The following is a 19,102-nucleotide window of genomic DNA, read 5'->3' on the forward strand; positions in this document are numbered from 1 at the left end:
GGAAGTCCGAGAGCGGGAGGCCCCGGAGGGGAGGGCGGCTGAGCATGCAGCCTGGCTGTCGGAGAGCAGGCCCAAGGGCCAGCCCCGGCCGCGGGTGGGCCGCAGCCCCGGCCGCGGGTGGGCCACAGCCCAGCCAGGGCAGTGTGAGCGCCCCTAAGCCTCCGGGCGGCTGCCCTGCTCCGGACGCGGAGACAGAAGGACTCTCACGGTAGAGCTGAGTGCTGGGGGGGGAGAAATACGGAGGAGCCAGCGGCCTGCAGACAGACAACTTCAGGGCGTGCGGCCCAGGATGGGGGGCTCCCGGGGCGTGGGGAGCACAGAGGGCTTGCCTCGCGGGAAGAGTCTCCGACGGAAAGGGATCGAACCCTTCCCACCGCCCCTGCGTCCTCTCCGGCAGCTCGTAGCCCCGCTCCAAGGGAGGGAGGGAGGGAGGGAGGCCGGGTTCTGCACCCATTACAATGGAAAAGTACAAGGTGAGGAATTTAGTGCCCAATCGCTTACTCTCTAGAGTAGAGCACGGAAGTAGAAAGAAGGGGGGAGCAGCGTCGCTAGGGAGTAACGCTCCCAGAAGTTTCTCATGACCCCCAACTTTAACCGCCGCAACGCCTTGTAGTCTCCAGGGCGCCTTCAGAGCCTTGATGGTTAGGAAGAGCTCTGGAGACAGGCTTCAGCAGAGCTCCCCGCTACCCGGGGCCATCTAGGATACTTTTGCCCAAGGAAACTTTTTTGCAAAGTTTAGAGTGCTACAAATATAACGAACTCTGGAGTTTATCCCTGGAGGAAAAAAATAAACACAGACGAGGAAATTTATAGTGTATCCAAAGGAGAGGTAAGAAAGGGAGAGACAGTTGAGTCAGGATGAAAAAAAATCTCTCACTGTTCTATCTGGGATGACCCTTTACATTACCACTTTTACCGCAGCAAAATTTAGATCACCATCCACTTTATCCTCTCTTTGTTTACCCACTCCACTACCAAAGAAGACCCTTCTAGTTCCCATCTTCTCAGGAGGCCTATTGTGTTCCTTCCTCTCTGGGGCCTGGACTTCCCTCCTATTCCAAGTGTTGACCCTGGAAAGATGGAGAACTATATGCTTTGAATCTGTTTCTATCTTTTATTTTTTCCTTCTTAAGTTTCAATGAACCAAACTGGTTCTCCACTCTTGGATGGGTGAATGGAATTGACTAGTTGAAGGAAAGGGAAGGGACCACCAAGGCTTAAGAATCAGATAACTAGGTTTCAAATTCTGACTTTGGTACTAAACATCGGTGAAATCTTCATAGACTCAACTTTTCTGAACCAAAAGGGGATTGGACTGTTTAATATCTAAAGTTCCTTCCAGCTCCAGACAATATGACTAGGGGACGGTATTGTTATTGTAAAGTCCTGTCTGACCTTTAGTGACCTGTGGACCATAGCAATCCAAATCCTTCTGTCCTTCATTATCTCCAGAAGTCTGTCCAATCCGAGGGGCTCATTTTCCAATGCCATATCTTTTTGCATTTAATCCTATGGGGTTTTCTTGGCAAAGATATTGGAATGATTCATCATTTTCTTCTCTAGTGGATCACCTTTTGTCAGAGCTTTTCATTATAAATTCTCTGTCTCGGGTAAGTCTGCATGGCATAGCTCATAGTTTCAATGAGCTTCACCAGCCCCCTCTGCCTCCACAAGGCAGTGATCCAGAAGGGGAGGGGGCAGTTTGGCTGGATTTTACTCCAAAATCTGTTGCTAACTAACTCTGACATGGACTCCTTAACTTATGGGTTGCAGTTTCTTCTGAGCAAGTTTCCTCTGTTTATAAAATGGAAAGAGAATGTATTTCTTGCCTACCCTCCATAGGACTGTTTGAAGGGAAGGCATAGTACATGGAATTGAGAGACCAGGGTGCCAATCAACTCTCATGCTTAATGGTTTTGTGATTTGGGCAAATTTCTTCACACTTAATAATTTTAATTTCTCTATCTTAAACTGGAGATAATAATATTTGCCCTCTCTTTCTCACAGGGTTGTTATGAACCTTAAAACACAATTAAAATGGGCAGTATCATTTTCCTCCCTACCTGTATTGCATAGGTTGGCCCCTGGTTATGTAATATTGCCCATGCTATCACATCAAATAAATGTATGAGTTTTCAGGAATTATTTTCTTTCTGTCCATCATTGGTTACAAGGATGACCGGTTAGGGAGGGGAGAAGAGAAGATTTGGAAATAATGAGTATATAAAAACAAAAGATTTCAAAATTAAGGTAAGAAAACAAAACTAAAAAGGCAGCAATAAAAACAAGTCTGACTTATTAGTAAATGATATTATGGATAGGAAAACAATTTTTATCCTCTCCCAAAGTGAAAGGAGTGATAATCATGTCACCCATTCGACTAACAGATTGTACAAACGCTGAAGCAAGGTGCCTTGGGGAAGAATGTAGTGGTGATAGAAAAACACAAACAGCAAACTACTAAAACTGGAAGACTCTTGATAAAAAAGGTAAGTGGAAGTTTCCATAACAACAGATGCAAAAAATGCCTGTTAGAATTTTCCAAATTATGTGCTCCTCAAATACAGGGGAAAAACAGACAAAAGAAAAGATACAGACAAAAGAAAGGATAAAGCTACACTTTCACTTATACTTCCCAAAATGGAGATATATTATCTTAGACTCTTATACTTCCTACCTACCTCCTCATGTGAATAAAGTACTTTGTAACCCATAAAATACTAGGGAAATGTTAGAGAAAAATATGAGCTTCTAAGCCTTTTCTTACTTCTATCTGTGAAATTCATAGTGACATAAACATAGCATGGCAGAGAGAAAACTGAATTTGGAACCACGAAGTTTAGCTTTCACCTATGACAGACACATACTGGTTGTGTAACCTTGTATATAATCCCATCACCTTTCCATGCCGTAGGTCAAACTCAAATAGAAATGAAGCTTTTCTGAATGTAACCAAAAATTGAATTAGCTTTCTTGGATGCCATCTTACTGATCAGGTAGTATTGAGCTTGAAGTCCAACAAACCTTCAGAAAGTTTTCAGAAAAAATTCCTGCCTCGTAACACTTCTATCTTTTGCCTGTAGCTTTGTTAACTGAAGCACAAGATTTTACATGCATCACAAATAAATGTTATCTTGCTGGATTTGGCATAGATTTAGTCCAGACCTTTTGGGATCCTGACTTTTCCATCTAGTATGTCAGTTTTCCCTCCAAAATATATATTTAATAAGCATTCCAACTATGCCTTTATGCAAATCACTGGGGGAAAAAATGTGCAAGACAAGGCTAAGCACAGATCCATGAGAAAATCCTCTGGAGACTTTCTTTCAGATTACTGCTGAACCATTTTTAATGATTCTTCATTCTTTGAGTCCAGACTGTTCCAAATTCACCTAATTGTTTTAGTGTCTGGCTCCTGATAGCAGAATAAATTTCAGAAGTCCCCCAACATGTTGAGAGGACCCTGTTGTTTGTGACATATGGGACATAATAGACGATATGGGAAGCTATTTTTTTAATCTATATTTTTTCCACAAAAGTACCAGGGGATATTTTATTAAAGTTTGAAATCAAGGTAAACTTTATTGACAGCAGTCCTCTGACATACATTAGTACTCGAATGGATCTTCAGTTTCATGAATTGAGATGTTCTTATCTATGGCACAGATTGAAATTAATGTTTGCCTGTTTATATTGTGCAAATCTTGTCCACAGCTTTCTGTAACATATATCATGTCCCATATGTCACAACAAGGTCCCTTCAACATGCTGGGGGACTTCTGAAATTTATTCTGCTATCAGAAGGCTCCTGGGAAGCATGTGGGTGGTCCACCTGTCATCCCTTGATCCACCCCATCTTCTATTTCTATTGTATATTTTCCTGATGACATCTTTTACTACTGTTCTTCAAATTTCACACCCATTATGTGACTCTCTATTGCCTTTTATATGATATTCATTTCAAATTCTTGGGAATTTTTTGTGTTTTACATCAATCTATCAGTAAAATACTGGTATTAAAAAGATGGGCTATTTTCTGGGAATAAGTTGGGGCAGCTACGTGGTATGGTGGATAAAGTACTGGTTCTGAAATCAGGATGATCTGAGTTCAAATCTGGCCTCAGATACTTACTAGCTGTGTGACCTTGAACAAGTCACTTAATCTTAGTTTATCAGCTGTAAAATGGGAATAATGAAAGAACCTACCTCTCAGAGTTGTGAGAAATAAATGAGATTATACTTGTAAAGTGTTTAACATGGTTTTTGGTATATGGTAGATACTATATACGTGACAACAATTATTATTATAATTAATTTACACAAAGCAATCTAATCTGCTGCTCTCCTATTTAATTCTGGACACAGTTTGTTGTCCATTTGTGCAGTCAATCCATGTTTTATATGCTGATTTACTAGTTCCATCCAAGTGCATCTAGTCAATAAATATTCTTTATCCCCTTGCTGCCTATGTGACTGGTTAGTCCAAACTCTTTGGGGAGGTTTTGTATATTTTCTAATGGATTTGCAACATTTTGATTTTGTTATTACCAACATAATGTCATTTGCAAAGGGAAGTACTAGGAGGATCTTACCACCCATAGTTAAAATCCTCTTCAATTGGGTTTCTTTGATGGATATTCTCCATCCCTCTGTCAAACACGGGAACCTGCACCTCTCTATTTTATCACTGACTGGATGTTTATGACCATAAAAGTTATCTCTGTTATCATTTTTCAAGGAATTGTGAATGAATTGATGTATAGATGGGAGAAAATTTGTTGCATTTAACGTGACTTTTTGCTCCTTCATTCCAATAGCCTTTTTCTTATAAATGAACAAAAAGTATAGCAAAATGTTATATTCTTCACATTTTTTAGACAATATGCTCAGAAAAGGCCTTGCAAAGGAGTTGGCATCTGAGCTGAGATTTAAAAATTCTAAGATGAGGTGAAAATGAGTGCATTCCAGAAATAGGATACAGACTGTGCAAAAAAGCAGGGAAGCAAGATTGAATGTTGCTTGTGAAAAATCACAAGAAATCTAATTCAGTTGGATTGTAGAATAGGTGAAGGGGAGTAAGATGTAATAAGACTGGAAGGGTAGGTTGGAAACAGATTATGAAAGGTTTTAAATGCCCTGGAGTTTATTGAGCAAGGAAATGACACAGTCAAGCTTGTACTATACGAATGGCTTTTTGGCTACTGTATAGAATAGTTTAGAAAGGAAGACTTGAGTCAAGTAGACTAATTAGGAGGTTATTGCAATAGTCCAGGCAGACATGAAAGCCTGATCTCAGCTAGTGGCTGTGTGAATAGAGAGAAGAGATGAATATGAGAAGTGTTGAAGAAGTTGAGAATCAAAAAAGACCTGGCAACTGATGGTACAAGGAGAATGAAGAGGCAAAAAAACATTAGATTGGGAACTTGGGTGACTAGGAAGATGCTAACCCTGAACAGAAAAAGGGAAGGTTAGAAGAAGGGAGGTGGCAGTTTGAGGGGAAATATAATGAATTCCAAAGTCCAATTCTTCTTGTGTAGCAATATAACTGTATGGACATGTATACATATATTGTATTTAACATATATTTTAACATATTTAACATGTATTGGTCCTCCTGCCGTCTGGGGGAGGGGGTGTAGGGAAGAAGGGGAAAAATTGTAAGAAAAGGTTTTGCAATTGTTGACGCTGAAAAATTACCCATGCATATATCTTGTAAATAAAAAGCTATAATAATAAAAAAAAAAGAAATTTAAAAAAAGAAACATAATGAATTCTGGTTTGGATTTCTTGAATTAGATATACATATATTACACTGAATATTGGAAGTTTACTGTAGATAATTGGTGACTGGAATTCAGAGGAGGATATAGGATGATTAAAAAGATAGGTAGGAAGATGGATGGATGGATGGATGGATGGACGGACAGACTGATGGATAGATAGATAGATGGATTCCATTACTGAATCTCTGAGTTCTATCTAAGATCACACAGGCAATATATGTCAGAGAAAGAATTTGAATCTAAATCTTCCTGGCTTCAATCCTGGTCTTCTATCTACTACAATTCAGCTGTTTCCTTTAAGAGCCATATCATATATTTTTCCTCATTAGTACTCTTTCTTCCAGTTCTATTGAAATTCTTACTTTGCTCTGAATTGGTGGTCAAGACAATTAGATGTTGTAAAAGAGGTTGATTTGACTTGGCCACTTCTCAGGGAAATCATAATGTATCTTTGGGATTACCCCTTCCTTTTCTACGTGTTTACTAACCATCTGTTTTAAGCCTTACTCACTTTGCCTGGTCCTTGAACCCTAAGGGGCTAATTAGACTACAGGACATTAATGATTTAAGTGAGGAGGTGAGGGGTGAGGAGTGAGAGGGGTGGAGTGGAGGAGAGAATGCTCTTAAATCTGCACATCTTGATTGGTTTTAGAATAAAAGCACTAAGACTCACTTTTTGGCTTTTTCTGAATAAATCAGAAGTAAATTGAAGAGGTTTTGTATTTCTAGCCTGGTGTATATTTTACTTCTCTACCTGCTGTCTTGTTTTTATCAATCTGTGTGGGAGAGCCATGGACAGGGACCTAGAGAGCTGTACCTGTCAATGTATAATTTTGCTGAATGTTTTTATTTAGTAAAAGCTCAGTTTTCTTTAATTATCATTGTTATTATCATCATTATTATCTGCTTTATTAAATCTCTTCAGATCTTGACTTTACACTTGTCCTGAAACATCATCCTTTTAATAGTTCTTTAATAGAGGAATTATATTCCTTTCAATGGAATGTTCCAATCAATAGTATTTACATAGTAAATATGTATTTAGTAAACACTATGTAGATCATTTTATAGTAGAAAAAAACCTGACTTGGAGTCAGAAGATCTAGATCTAGATTCAGCTTCACCTATTTAAGCCTCAGTTTCTTCAGTTGTACAATGAGGGGATTGGACTTGACGACCCCTAATGCCTTTGTGGAAATTAAAATTGCCCAACTTACAAATAAAAGAACTTGAGTTCTGAGCCAATGGCACTTTATTAAAGGGTCCAGGGTTCCTTCTAATAAATCAGACCTCAGAGCTTTTTTGCAAATTGACATGTCTCCTTCTTTCAGGCTTGATACCAGATTTGATACTTGGACATTCTGAAGAAGCTTTAAAATGAACAGATAGATGTTGCTTCACAAGCCAAAAAAAGATCTCAGCTAGAAATGCTTTGTCATCAAAGGGGTTGGGTTGGGTAAAACATAGGGCATCTCTACTAAGTGGTCATAAGATGGTCACTTGCTCATTTTGGACAAAAGAGAGAGGTCCATAGGTACAAAAATAAGTTGGAGAACTTTCCATGTAATTGTTACCATTGCCACACTAGGCTCGGTTAGCACAACAAGGAAACACAAGGTTGGAGGGCCTCTAGTTAGCTTCCTAAGATTAAGTATTGGGATTTAATAATCTGCAGCTCACAACTCTGAGATCTAATACACAGAATTTATAATCACTATCCCTATGGAATCATGTCAAACTGATTAATAATGATTAAAATAGAATAGGGGTCCAATTGAATTATTTCTCACAACATTTCCATGATCCTTTTATTCTAATGCTAATACTATGTCACCATGGGCCTATTACTTCATCTTTAAAAGTCTTGGTTTCCCCATTTAGAGAATAGGTAATACAATGTTTTTACTACTTACCTAAGAATGTTATTCTGAGGAGAATACTGTGTAAGATAAGCCTCAGAGAAGTAAAATGACCTACACAGCTCTCCAACAGTGGAGGGGCCTCAAGACCTTGAGTGAGAAATTCTTTTATGTTTGTTACCAGAACCCTAAAACCACCAGGGACAACATTGCCTTTGTTTTGAGGTATAATTTAAGAAGTCTTTGTTCAGTCATTTTAGTCATATCTGCTTTTCTTTTGGGTATTTTGATAAAGATACTGGAATGGTTTGTCATTTCCTTCAGATCATTTTACAGATGAGCAAACTGAGGCAAAGAGGCTTAAGTGACTTGCCTAGAATCACACAACTAATAATGTCTGAGGTTAGATTTGAACTGAGAAAGATGAGTCTTCCAGACTCCAGGGCCAGTACTCTATCCACTATGCCATGGCCAACAAGTTTTATAGTTAGGTGCTACAACTTAGGAAGATGTTGGCAAGCTAGAAAAAAAAGGGAAGAATACCAACAGTGATTAAGTGCCTTTTTTGTACCAGATACTGTGGTAAGTGTTTTAACTTATTTGATCTTCCTTATAATCCTGGGAAGTAGATGCTATTATTATTTCCATTTTATAGATGAAAAAAACTGAGGCAAACAGAGGTCAATCTAGGGTCAAATAGTAAGTGTTGGAGGTCAAATTAGAACTCAGAGAATGATGACCAGGATGGTGAGAGGATTGGACACTGTGCCATTCAAGGATGAGTTGAAGGAACGGGGAACATTTAGCCCAGATAAAGAGAATCAGAAAATACATAATAGATGAATGAGTTCAAATAACTGAAGAATTGTAGTATGGAAGAGGGATTCAATGAATTCTATTTGTTTTCTTGGTCACAGAGAATAAAACTAATAGTGAATACACATTTCAAAGAGGCTGATTTAGATTTGATATCAGGAAGTATTTATTAATAATTAAAGCTGCCCAACAGTGGAAGAAGCTATCTTGGAAATCAGTTTCTTCTTACCAATAGAGATCTTCAAATAAAGGCAGAATGACCACTTCTCAGAAATGTTGTAGAGGAGATCTCTTTTAGCTAGTAATAATAGCTGAGTAATAAGAATAATAATAGCTACCATTATGTAGTGCTTTAAGGTTTGCAAAGTGACTGACCTATGTTATTTAGTTCATCCTTACAAAAATCCCATAAGGAAAATGCTATTATTATCCCCATTTTGCAAATAAAGAAACTGAGGCTGAGAGAAACTAAATAACTTGCCCAGATCATACACCTGGTATCTGAGGCAGGATTGGAACTAATGTCTTCCTGGCCCCCTAGTTCAATTCTCTATCTTCTGATGACTTTTGGATTCTCTTCCAACTCTGTTAATCTATGATTCTCTTTTCTACTTGCAAGTGAGACTTGGGCATTTAAGTTCTCTTCCCATGGGATCAAGAAGCATATAAACTACTCTGTTATTATATAAACTACTCCATTATTGAAATAAAGGGGAATAAACAAATATAAATAATATATACACCATACCAAGGGATGTCAAATTACTTTCTTCCTTGTACTAAGATAGTCTTCAAATGGATTCTCTAGTGTTCCCATGGGTTCTCCAATAACACCAAGAGCCAAGAGTCTTTTATTTGAAAGTTGTTCCTGGAAAGATATTGTCTAAGTAAATGGTACTGGTTATTCCCCCTTATATAATAGATTCTATGATATTGCTAGTAAACGAATCATAGATTAGGGAGTTTCTGAGGCTACCTCCCAGTCCTCTGAAAATGAGAAATATAAAAGAACATGAAAATGAAATCACAACATTCACATGAGAAAAATAAAAAGAGATTCTTGAAAGCAGTGTCATATGACATTGCTTTTGCAAAGTATCCAAGAGGAGATTTAAAAAAATGAGGAGGCTTTCTTTCTTTTTCTTTTTTTAAATAAACAGATCAGAACTGTGCCCACTCTCTTTCTGTCACATACTGCCTCCAGCAATTGTTTTCTTTTCTGTTTTAAGATGCACTTAAAAATGGAAGCTTAAGTAATCCAACAGTGTCCAATAGCAAAACTCACATTAATTCAGTTCATTTCAATAAGCATTTATTAAGCACCTACTCTGAAGCAGGCACTTAGCTAACTGCTGGAGATTCAAAGATTAAAAAGAAAGTGATTATTGCCTTTAAGAATTTATATTCTGGGGTAGCCAGGTGGTGCAGTGGATAGAACACCCTGAAGTCAGGAGGACCTAAAATCAAATCTGATCTCAGATACTTAACACTGTTGACTCTGGGCAAGTCACTTAACCCTAATTATCTCAGCAAAGATTGGCCATTAGAGAAAAAATGTGAAACAACATGGGAAAGACCCTGAAGCCCAAACCAAGACTAAGAAAGTCCCAAAATATTTTAAGCAATTTTCTTAACAATGTTGGAGGAATATATAGTTCTTAGGCTACTTTGAAGGGAACAATTTTTGTCATTTGTATGTGAATCTGGAATCAAGAAAGCTTGAGTTCAAATATTTTTTCAAATATCTGGTAGCATTGCCAGTATCTTCCCTTTAAAATTGTTTTTGATTTACACTATAAATGTCTTATATTTAAAATCTTAAAAAAAATTTTTAAATAGTGTCTCCCCCATTAGAGTGTCGCCCCTTGAGAGCAGAAACCATATTTTATTTTCCTTTTGTATCCCTGGCACTTAACACAGTGACTGACATATATAATAAGTACTTAATAAGTACTTACTGACTGACCTTGTAAGACTGAGTTTGTTCATCTGTAAAAAAGGATGAATAAGAAGTTATCTCATAGGGTTGTTGGGAAGATCAAATAAGCCTCAGCAGTTTTAAACTGCACTAAGATTTTTGGGATACCCCATATATAAGAAGCATTTGGCAAGCCAAAGCACTACATATATTGCTGTTGTTTTCAAATAAGTTCTAATTTTTGGAATTAGTATATGAGGGCTCCAAACAGCTCCAAATAATCTCCTCTGAGATTAAGGAGTGAAATCAGAAACTATCACCCAATGAAATGGAAGTCAGTAGCCACCAACTATTAGGAGTGAATGAGGTCAGCTAGCTAAAACACAAAGAGCATCACCACATCCACCCTCTACCTAAAAATGGCTCATAACTAAGGTCTTTGTGGGTAAAACTAAGGGTGTTTATGGTTTTTATATGTACCTCTATATCATATACATACATATGCGTGTGTGTGTGTGTGTGCATCTTTTAAAAGCATCCATTTAAAATGATTTTAACAGCGGAACATGGACTTGAAAACTGAAATACTCTGGCTTAAAGTATAAACTCTGTTATAACAATAGAAGTTTGGGGTGACCAATAGTAACAAAAGGAAAACTAGAGAGTTAAGATTGTATCAAAGTTTGTCCAGTACCATTCAGTTGGGAAATGGGGTCCTTGACCAATCAACACCAACAGTGGAGAAGAATACATCAAAAATGAATATATATCTTAAATTCATCTGACTCTGTTCTGGATCTATATTGACCAAGCTTGTTGCTGATATTAATTTGGCTTTCCCAAAAAGACTTTATGCCGATCAACTGGTAAAAGTTTTTTAGGCCAACTGGCAATTCTACCAACTTTGGTGGGACTACATTTGGAGTCTTGTTTTGTTTTTGTAAGGCAATTGGGGTTAGGTGACTTGTGAGCATTAAGTATCTGAGGTTGGATTTGAACTCAGGTCCTCCTGACTTCAGGGTCAGCACCTTACTACTGTCCATCAGACTGCCCCAAGAACACTATATTTGGAGGTGAAGATCTGTGTTCACACTCTGATTTGACCTCTTACTCTTTTTATGACCAATAACTTTTCTTAGTCTATAAAATGAAGAAACTGAATGTGATGACCTTGGTCCCTTCAAATCTAAATTTTTCATTTTCAACTTACATGAACTGATGTTGAATGAAGTAAGCAGAAGCAGAAGAATGTTCTACACAGTAACAGTAACATTGTGTAGTAATAAACTATGATAGATTTAGCTCTTCTCAGCAATGCAATGATCCAAGGCAATTCCAATGGACTCTTGATGGAAAATGACATCCACATTCAGAGAAAGAACCATGGAATCTTAATAGAAATCAAGGCATATTACTTTCACTTTTGTTGTTTTTATATTCTTTCTCATGGTTTTTTCTTTTTGTTCTGATTCTTCTTTCAGAACATGACTAATGTGAAAATGTGTTCAATATGACTGCACATGTATAACCTATATCCAGATTGCTTCCAATCTTGAGGAAAGGGGTAAGAAAGGAAGAAAAAATGTGGAATTCAAAATCTTATAAAATGAATGTTAAAAACTATCTTTATGTATAATTGGAAAAAATAAAATACTATTAAATAGAAAGAAATTTTAAATAAATTTATTATTTTCATGATGTATATAAGGTGAACAGTTGGATTAGACAAAATCTATAAAACTTTCTAGCTCTGAATCTCTAATCTTCTTGGTATAAATTAATGTAGGAAAGGGAAATTTGATTTCCCCACAGTTTCCCAGCAGCTTTTGGTGGCCTCTTTTATTCAATCCCCTGTGTTTTCTGTTTGTCCTAGGAACTAGGTTCTTCTTAGAATCTAACTTCCACCTAGATGATTTTTCAAGATTATAAGAGGCCCTGCCTATCATTGTGGTTCCCTTCTGTTTAGCTCAAAGGGCCTGTTCTATACTTCATAATTGGGTCACCTGGCCTGAATGGTGCTTTTACAATTCATTTAATGCTCTCTCATCCTTGACGAAATCCCTTGACTAAATGGACTGGGGAGGGAATAAAATCTTTCTCCTTTATATTAATTAGCTGGCCTTCTCACTCATCAGTGAGCATCTCTGGTGCCTTGTGAGATTTGTTGGGGTGAATCAGGACCTAATTCATCTCTGGTTGGACTGATGATAAGAGGTTTCAGTGCTTTAAAAGCTGCTGCAGACTCTGGGCCTGTGGTATCCCCACTAAGATGCAAGAATTTTATGAAATTCAGTCAAGGGGCCAATAGTCAGTCTTTCTATTCTCTTTCCCTTTTCTTTGCTCATTCCAATTCGCAGCCTCACTATTTTCCAGCCATTGATTGCATTAGCATCTTCTTTGAGTGAAATCGGATTAGGCCCTAGACTTCAATTTGAATCTTGACTCTGCTGGTCACTCTACCTGTGAGACTTTGGACAAGTTATTTCCCCAATCGGGCCTCTGTTTCTTCTGTTAAATAAAATAACTCAGATTGGAGGATCAACAAAGTCCCTTTCAACTCTTAATTCTATGACTTTATGACCTGTTGACCAAGAAGAAAGAGAATATATATAATTGATTCTCTCCATCCAGATCTAATCCTCAGAATCTCAGAGGTACATAGAACTGGGGTAATGTTGACCAGTCTTGACAACATTATTTCTTTCTTTCTTGCCATTTGTTTAGGTGTCTTGTATTGATGAACAACATGCAAATGATGCCCTTGAGGAGGTAACTATATTTATGATGATTTTTTTTTGGTGGGGCGGGAGGGGGGCTGAGGGGAAAGAGAAAACAAAATAGAAGTGTAAATGTGGTATACTTAAGGATAAAACAAATAATGCTTTTAGAACAAGACTTTTTATTAAAATTAATGGTTACACAGAAATATTTAAGAATGATTAACTTTGAAAGACTTAGCCACTCTAATAAAGACAATGATCTAGGACAGTTCCAAAGGATCCATAATGAAAATTCTATCCACCTTCAGAGAGAGAGGACTGATGAACTCTGAGTGAAAATTGAAGCATCTTTTTTTATAAAGTTATTTTTCTTGGTTTTGGGGGGGGGTTTACAACCTGGCTAATATAGAAGTATGTTTTGTATGATCTCAAATGTATAATCGATTCATTTTCTAGTCTTCTCAATTAGGAGAGGGGGTGGAAAGGAAGGAGAGAATTTAGAACTGAAAAACGAATACTATTATTTTTTTACATATGATTGGGAAATATCTAACAAATTAAATAAAATATACATTAAAATTAATGGTCACATTAAAATCTAGTAACTAGTGGAGCAAAATATGTTTGTGGAAGGATTATTTTTATAAATAAAATAAATTTCCAAAAATCAAGTGAGATTTTAATAATATAAATTAGCATTAAATATTTAATAATTTTTCAGTTCAGTAAATTTTATTTTCAGCAAAAATTTGCTAGATTTATTCTGGTTTTTTTAAACCAATATATAAGTAGAGTGGGTTTTTTGTGGGGCGATGTTTTTTGTATTTTTTGGCAAAGGGAAATAAAATATCATTTGGTTGGGGTGGAAGAACATGAAGCAATGTAATCTAATTGCGCCTTCATTAATTTATTCATTCAATAGTACCTTGAAATATTTACTTAATGTACAAAAAACAAGTTTAAACAAGAAACTTTCCAATTCCTCAAATAAAAGGTGTCACATAAAATCTCATTAGCACAGTGCCTGGCACATAGAAGGCTATATAAACACTAATCACATTTCCCTTCCTTTCCCTTGTTTCTATTGAAGAACTCCCCGTGTGATTTTATAGATCTAGAGAACTTACTAGAGCATTGAGCTATTAAGTGTCTAGCTAAGGGTCACAATGCCCGAATGAATCAGAGGAAGGTACAGCTTTCTATTCACTGTAATAGACCACCTGTTTTATATGAGGCAAAAAGTATTAAATTACATTGCTTTTTACATGACTGCCCTTCACATACTAGAGAATGACTATATTTCCCTAAACTTTCTCTTTGCAAATTCAATTCTTTCAAATGATCCACACAGGGCATGAGTTCTTGTCTCCTCACCATCCGTGGTTGTATACTTTGAGTTTGTCCATGTCTTTTCTACAGTGTGGCACCCAGAAATGGAGGGTCCTGGTGGTCTGCTCTACTGTCTAGCTCAGTCTAAATGCTGAGATTTTCTATTAATGGAGACTAAGACTCCAAGGGGGTAGGGGAGGATAGGTATTCCAGGACAAGGACAATCTGACACCTCTTGGTAAGGGATGACAGGAAAACAAAGGGCAGTTCTTCCCCCATGGGTTTTGGAGGCTGGAGCTTCAGCTCAAACCTCTCCTAGTATTTGTTCTTATATGTAGGTTATCTGGGTTCAGACCAAGGATTCATCAGTAAGAGAGACTATTTCTAAAGTGCCCTTCTGAAACTTCATTTCCCTTTCCTGTCTATCTCTCTTCTTCCCCCTCCCCCCGCCTCCCCCGCATCTCAGTCTTTATATTTTTACCTCTTCTCTGCTCTCTTCCTCTCTTTCTTAATATCTTTATCTCTGACTTTCTATCTCTGCCCCTTACACACACAGTTGCTAGTTTAGTAAATGACTTTGGGGGGCAAAGGGGAGAGTAGCAGGGAAGGTCTAGAATTTGTTTCACTTTTGGTCAGAATACAGGTAAGGAATGCTGAGTAACAGCTTTTAGCTTCCCTTTCTGTTTCCTCCCCCATAGATGTTGCCATTGCTGAAACTTCAGCACTTGAACATCTCTACCTACAAAGAACTCTTTATCACCTGGAGTAGTCAGGTAAGGGCAAGCCAGTTTCCTAAGCATCCCCACAGGTCAAAGTCTTGGACCTTTTGCCAGAGTGATTTAATGTTTAATGGGCTGTGTGGACCCAACAAATCCAATGCAAAGTACACTTCCTGGGTCCTGGAAGTCAACCAGGGGAAGGGCAAAATTTCTGGGACTTTGGTCTTCCAATCTTAAGCTTTGATCTTTTATCATATGTTAAATTGGGGAAGGGGAGGGGCAATAGAGCAAGTAGTGAGTTGGTTAAAGGCACTGTGCCAGGTTTAACGTCCTGAGCTCCAAAAGTGGAGGAACTAGGTTGCCCAGATCTTGATATCCTTGAAAGGGTACTTAATAAAGAACTTCTCCACCTTAGTGAATCAAGATAGGCTTCTGAGAGGTAGAAGCTTTGTAGTTATTTTTGTAGGAAAAAAGTAGTAAACTAGGCTCATCTGGATGGCTCCTCCCAGAACCCCATTTAGGGAGAGCACCCAGTCTGTCCATGTCCTGGCCACGGCTATACTGTGGAAGTCCACAGTAACCCTGTACTTCAACCACACACCCCCTCTTTTGCCACTTTCCTTTATAGGTTGTCTTTCTCTATTAGAATATAAGTTCTTTGAGGGCCTTCTTTTTGCTTTCATTTGTTCCTAGCTCTAAGCACAGTGTTTGACACATAGTTTGTTAACTGATTAACTACACTTAAGCTGAACTGGCATTTTCTAATATTTGACATGTGACAATTTTTCCACCCTGACAGGAGCAAAATTATAGAACTCCACTTTTAATTGCTAGCATTGAGAAAATGGTTCCAAATCTTTTCTGCTTTTATCTCATGTGAATGTTTAAAAATTTTTTATCATGAACCTAAATGCATTTCATTTATGCATTATTATACATTATATATGCATTTCAAAATACATTGCATATGCATATTTCAGAATAGAAAAGGAAATTGTTTCTAAAACCCTTAACTTCTGTTACATGTACATACTGTTTGTTTTTTAAATATATCTTAAATTTGATGATGAATGAGCATTTATTTAGTGCCTACCATGAGCCATGTACTGTATTTTACAATTATTATCTCACTTAGTCCTCACAACAACCCTGGAAAATAAGTGCTATTATTATTGTCATTTTATAACTGAGAAAACTAAGGCAGACTGAGATCATGTGGCTTGCCTAGGGTGATGCAACTAGTAAGTGTTTGAGATGGGATTTGAATTCGAATCTTTCTGACAACTATAAATTGAATGTTAACTTTCACATGATCTAATCTTGTCGACCCAGAAGCCCCTCTGAGCCACTCACTGAAAACTACCTTAAACAAGATATTTCCTACCTAAGTTTGAACAGATGAACAAAGATTTGCAGATTAATTTTTTTATGTTTTATTGCAGAATACTAGACTGGAGATCAGAAAAAATGGGTTCAGGTCCCAAATCTGGCACTTGGAAAAAGGGTTGGATAGGATCATTATTTCTCACACTGTATTGCAAGGAACCCTGTTACTGTTATTGTTGTTGTTTTAAATGTTCCATTTTAAAATAAATGCTTGCTTATTGATTGACAGATTTGTTTGCTGCTGGAAATCCTAGCAAACTTGGGAGAGTGAGTTATGGGGAAGAGGGATACATGGTGGTAGTAAATGGCTTACTAGTTGGAATTTTCACTTCTCTCAGGGGATCTTGAAGGACTAAAGAGTACAGTGGAAATAGACCTGGAGTCATATGGTCTAGGTTCAAATATAACCTTGGATATTTACTAGCTGTATGACTGTGAACAAGTCACAACCTTTCTAGGCCAACTTGGGATGGATTAGATGGCCTATAAGATTCCTTCTTTATCTCTAGATCAGTGATCAGCTAAACAAAATAGTTGCAAAGATTCTTTCCCTTTCTTACAGTCTATATTCTAAGTTGTCTTCCAGTTCTGAGATTCTGTGATCGAAGACCTATTATAAATTTAAGTGTGTCTTAGACCCTGGATATCATGGCAGGACTGATGATAAGATGTACTAAACTAGAGATAATCTCTTGTACAGACTTCATCTCTGTTTCTTTGCCTGGTGATGAGGTACTCAAAGAAAGGAAGCTTAAATGATCTGATCGAGACACATAGAGACCTGAAGAAGAAAATGGACCTGATGGTAAAACCCTTTAAAGGAGCTGATTTTCTCTCTCTCTCTCTCTGTCTCTCTCTGTCTCTGTCTCTGTCTCTGTCTCTGTCTCTGTCTCTGTCTCTCTCTCTCTCTCTGTGTGTGTGTGTGTGTGTTTGCTAAATATTTTCTTTATTAAAGCTTTTTACTTATCAAAACATATGCATGGACAATTCTTTAACATTAGCCCTTGCAAAATCTTGTGGTCCATTTTTCCTCCCTTCCCCTACGCCCTCCCCTAAATGGCAAGTAGTGCAATATATGTTAAACATGGTAGAAATATATGTTAAATCCAGTATATGCATACATATTTATACAATCGTTGTGCTGCAAAAGAAAAATCAAATCAAACCAATTTTTTAAAAAAGCAGAATAAAATGCAAGCAGGCAACAATGAAAATAGTGAGAATGCTATGTTGCGTTCCACACTCAGTTCCCACAGGCCTCTTCATCACAAGAACACTGGAACTGGTTTGAATCATCTCATTGTTGAAGAGAGCCATGTCCATTAGAATTGATCATTATGAACTGAACCAACTACACCCAGAGAAAGAACTCTGGGAGATGACTATGAACCATTACATAATTCCCACTCCCTCTATTTTTGTCCGCCTGCATTTTTGATTTCCTTCACAGGCTAATAGTACACTATTTCAAACTCCGATTCTTTTTGTACAGCAAAATAACTGTTAGAACATGGATGCTTATATTGTATTTAATTTATACTTTAACATACTTAACATATATTGGTCAACCTGCCATGGGAGGAGGAGGGGATGGGGGAAAGGAGGGGAAAAATTGGAACAAAAGGTTTGGCAATTGTCAATGCTGTAAAATTACCCATGCATATTTCTTGTAAATAAAGAGCTATAATAATAATAATAAAAAAAGAATTGATCATTATATAATCTTCTTGTTGTGTACAATGTTCTCTTGGTTTTACTCACTTCACTCAGCATCAGTTCACGTAAGTCTCTCCAGGCCTTTCTGAAATCATCCTGCTGCTCATTTCTTATAGAACAATAATATTCCATAACATTCATATATTAAAACTTTTTTAGACATTTTCCAACTGATGGGCATCCACTCAGTTTCCAGTTCCTTGCCAGTACAAAAAGGGCTGCCACAAACGTTATTGCACATGTGGCTCCCTTTTCCTCCTTTAAGATCAGAGGAGTTGGGGACAGCTAGGTGGTGCAGTGGTTAGATCACCAGCCCTGAAGTCAGGAGGAACTGAGTTCAAATCTAACCTCAGACACTTAACAGTCCTAGCTGTGTGACCCTGGTCAAGTCACTTAACCCCAATTGCCTCAGAGGGGAGGGGAAAGATCAAAGGAGCTGATTCTCCAGGAGGCTCCCTGGAATCCCATGCTTTCTTTCTCACTCAGCCCAGAGGCTGGAACAGGGAAATAATAACCCTATCTGCGGTTCAGGTAACAGGCTTGTTGGCGCTTAGCCCCTGCTCTACCACTGATTAAGTTAAATCATGACTGTAAAATGGGCAGCACTCACACCATCCTGCTTCTCTTTGCAAACTGCATCAGTGTCTTGAGTAGTCCCCACATGTTTACAATCCTTTGAGTTGCATTCATTTGCCCGGTCATATAGATACCAGGACATCATTACAGGAAAGGGAATAACTTGTTTTGATTCTTCTATTTTTGTTGTTATTGTTGTTGTTGTTTTTAGCCTTTGTCCATCTCCAGATATGTCCCAGGAAGAAAGGAGACAACCATTTCTCCTAGCTGGTTTAGATGT

General features: G+C 37.7%; 1 protein-coding gene across 5 annotated transcripts in view; it reads left to right on the forward strand.

Moving 5' to 3' along the window:
• Nucleotides 1-386: 386 nt before the first annotated feature.
• STKLD1 (serine/threonine kinase like domain containing 1) overlaps nucleotides 387-19,102 on the forward strand; it is a 43,562-nt gene continuing 24,846 nt past the window's right edge. For 3 of the 5 annotated variants that reach the window (XR_004232330.1, XM_012554002.3, XM_031954911.1), the window contains exons 1-5: nucleotides 387-473; nucleotides 2,388-2,489; nucleotides 13,101-13,145; nucleotides 15,124-15,198; nucleotides 17,231-17,335. Coding sequence is in view for 4 of the 5 variants with exons in the window: in XM_012554002.3 (XP_012409456.1) it covers nucleotides 459-473; nucleotides 2,388-2,489; nucleotides 13,101-13,145; nucleotides 15,124-15,198; nucleotides 17,231-17,335 (342 nt within the window). In the remaining variant the exon portion in view is untranslated. Of the gene's footprint in view, nucleotides 474-499; nucleotides 830-2,387; nucleotides 2,490-13,100; nucleotides 13,146-15,123; nucleotides 15,199-17,230; nucleotides 17,336-19,102 lie in introns of those variants that run through there. The other 2 variants (XM_031954912.1, XM_031954910.1) reach the window with 2 other exon arrangements.

Source organism: Sarcophilus harrisii, chromosome 2 (genome assembly GCF_902635505.1).
Source record: "Sarcophilus harrisii chromosome 2, mSarHar1.11, whole genome shotgun sequence".
NCBI lineage: Eukaryota > Metazoa > Chordata > Mammalia > Dasyuromorphia > Dasyuridae > Sarcophilus > Sarcophilus harrisii.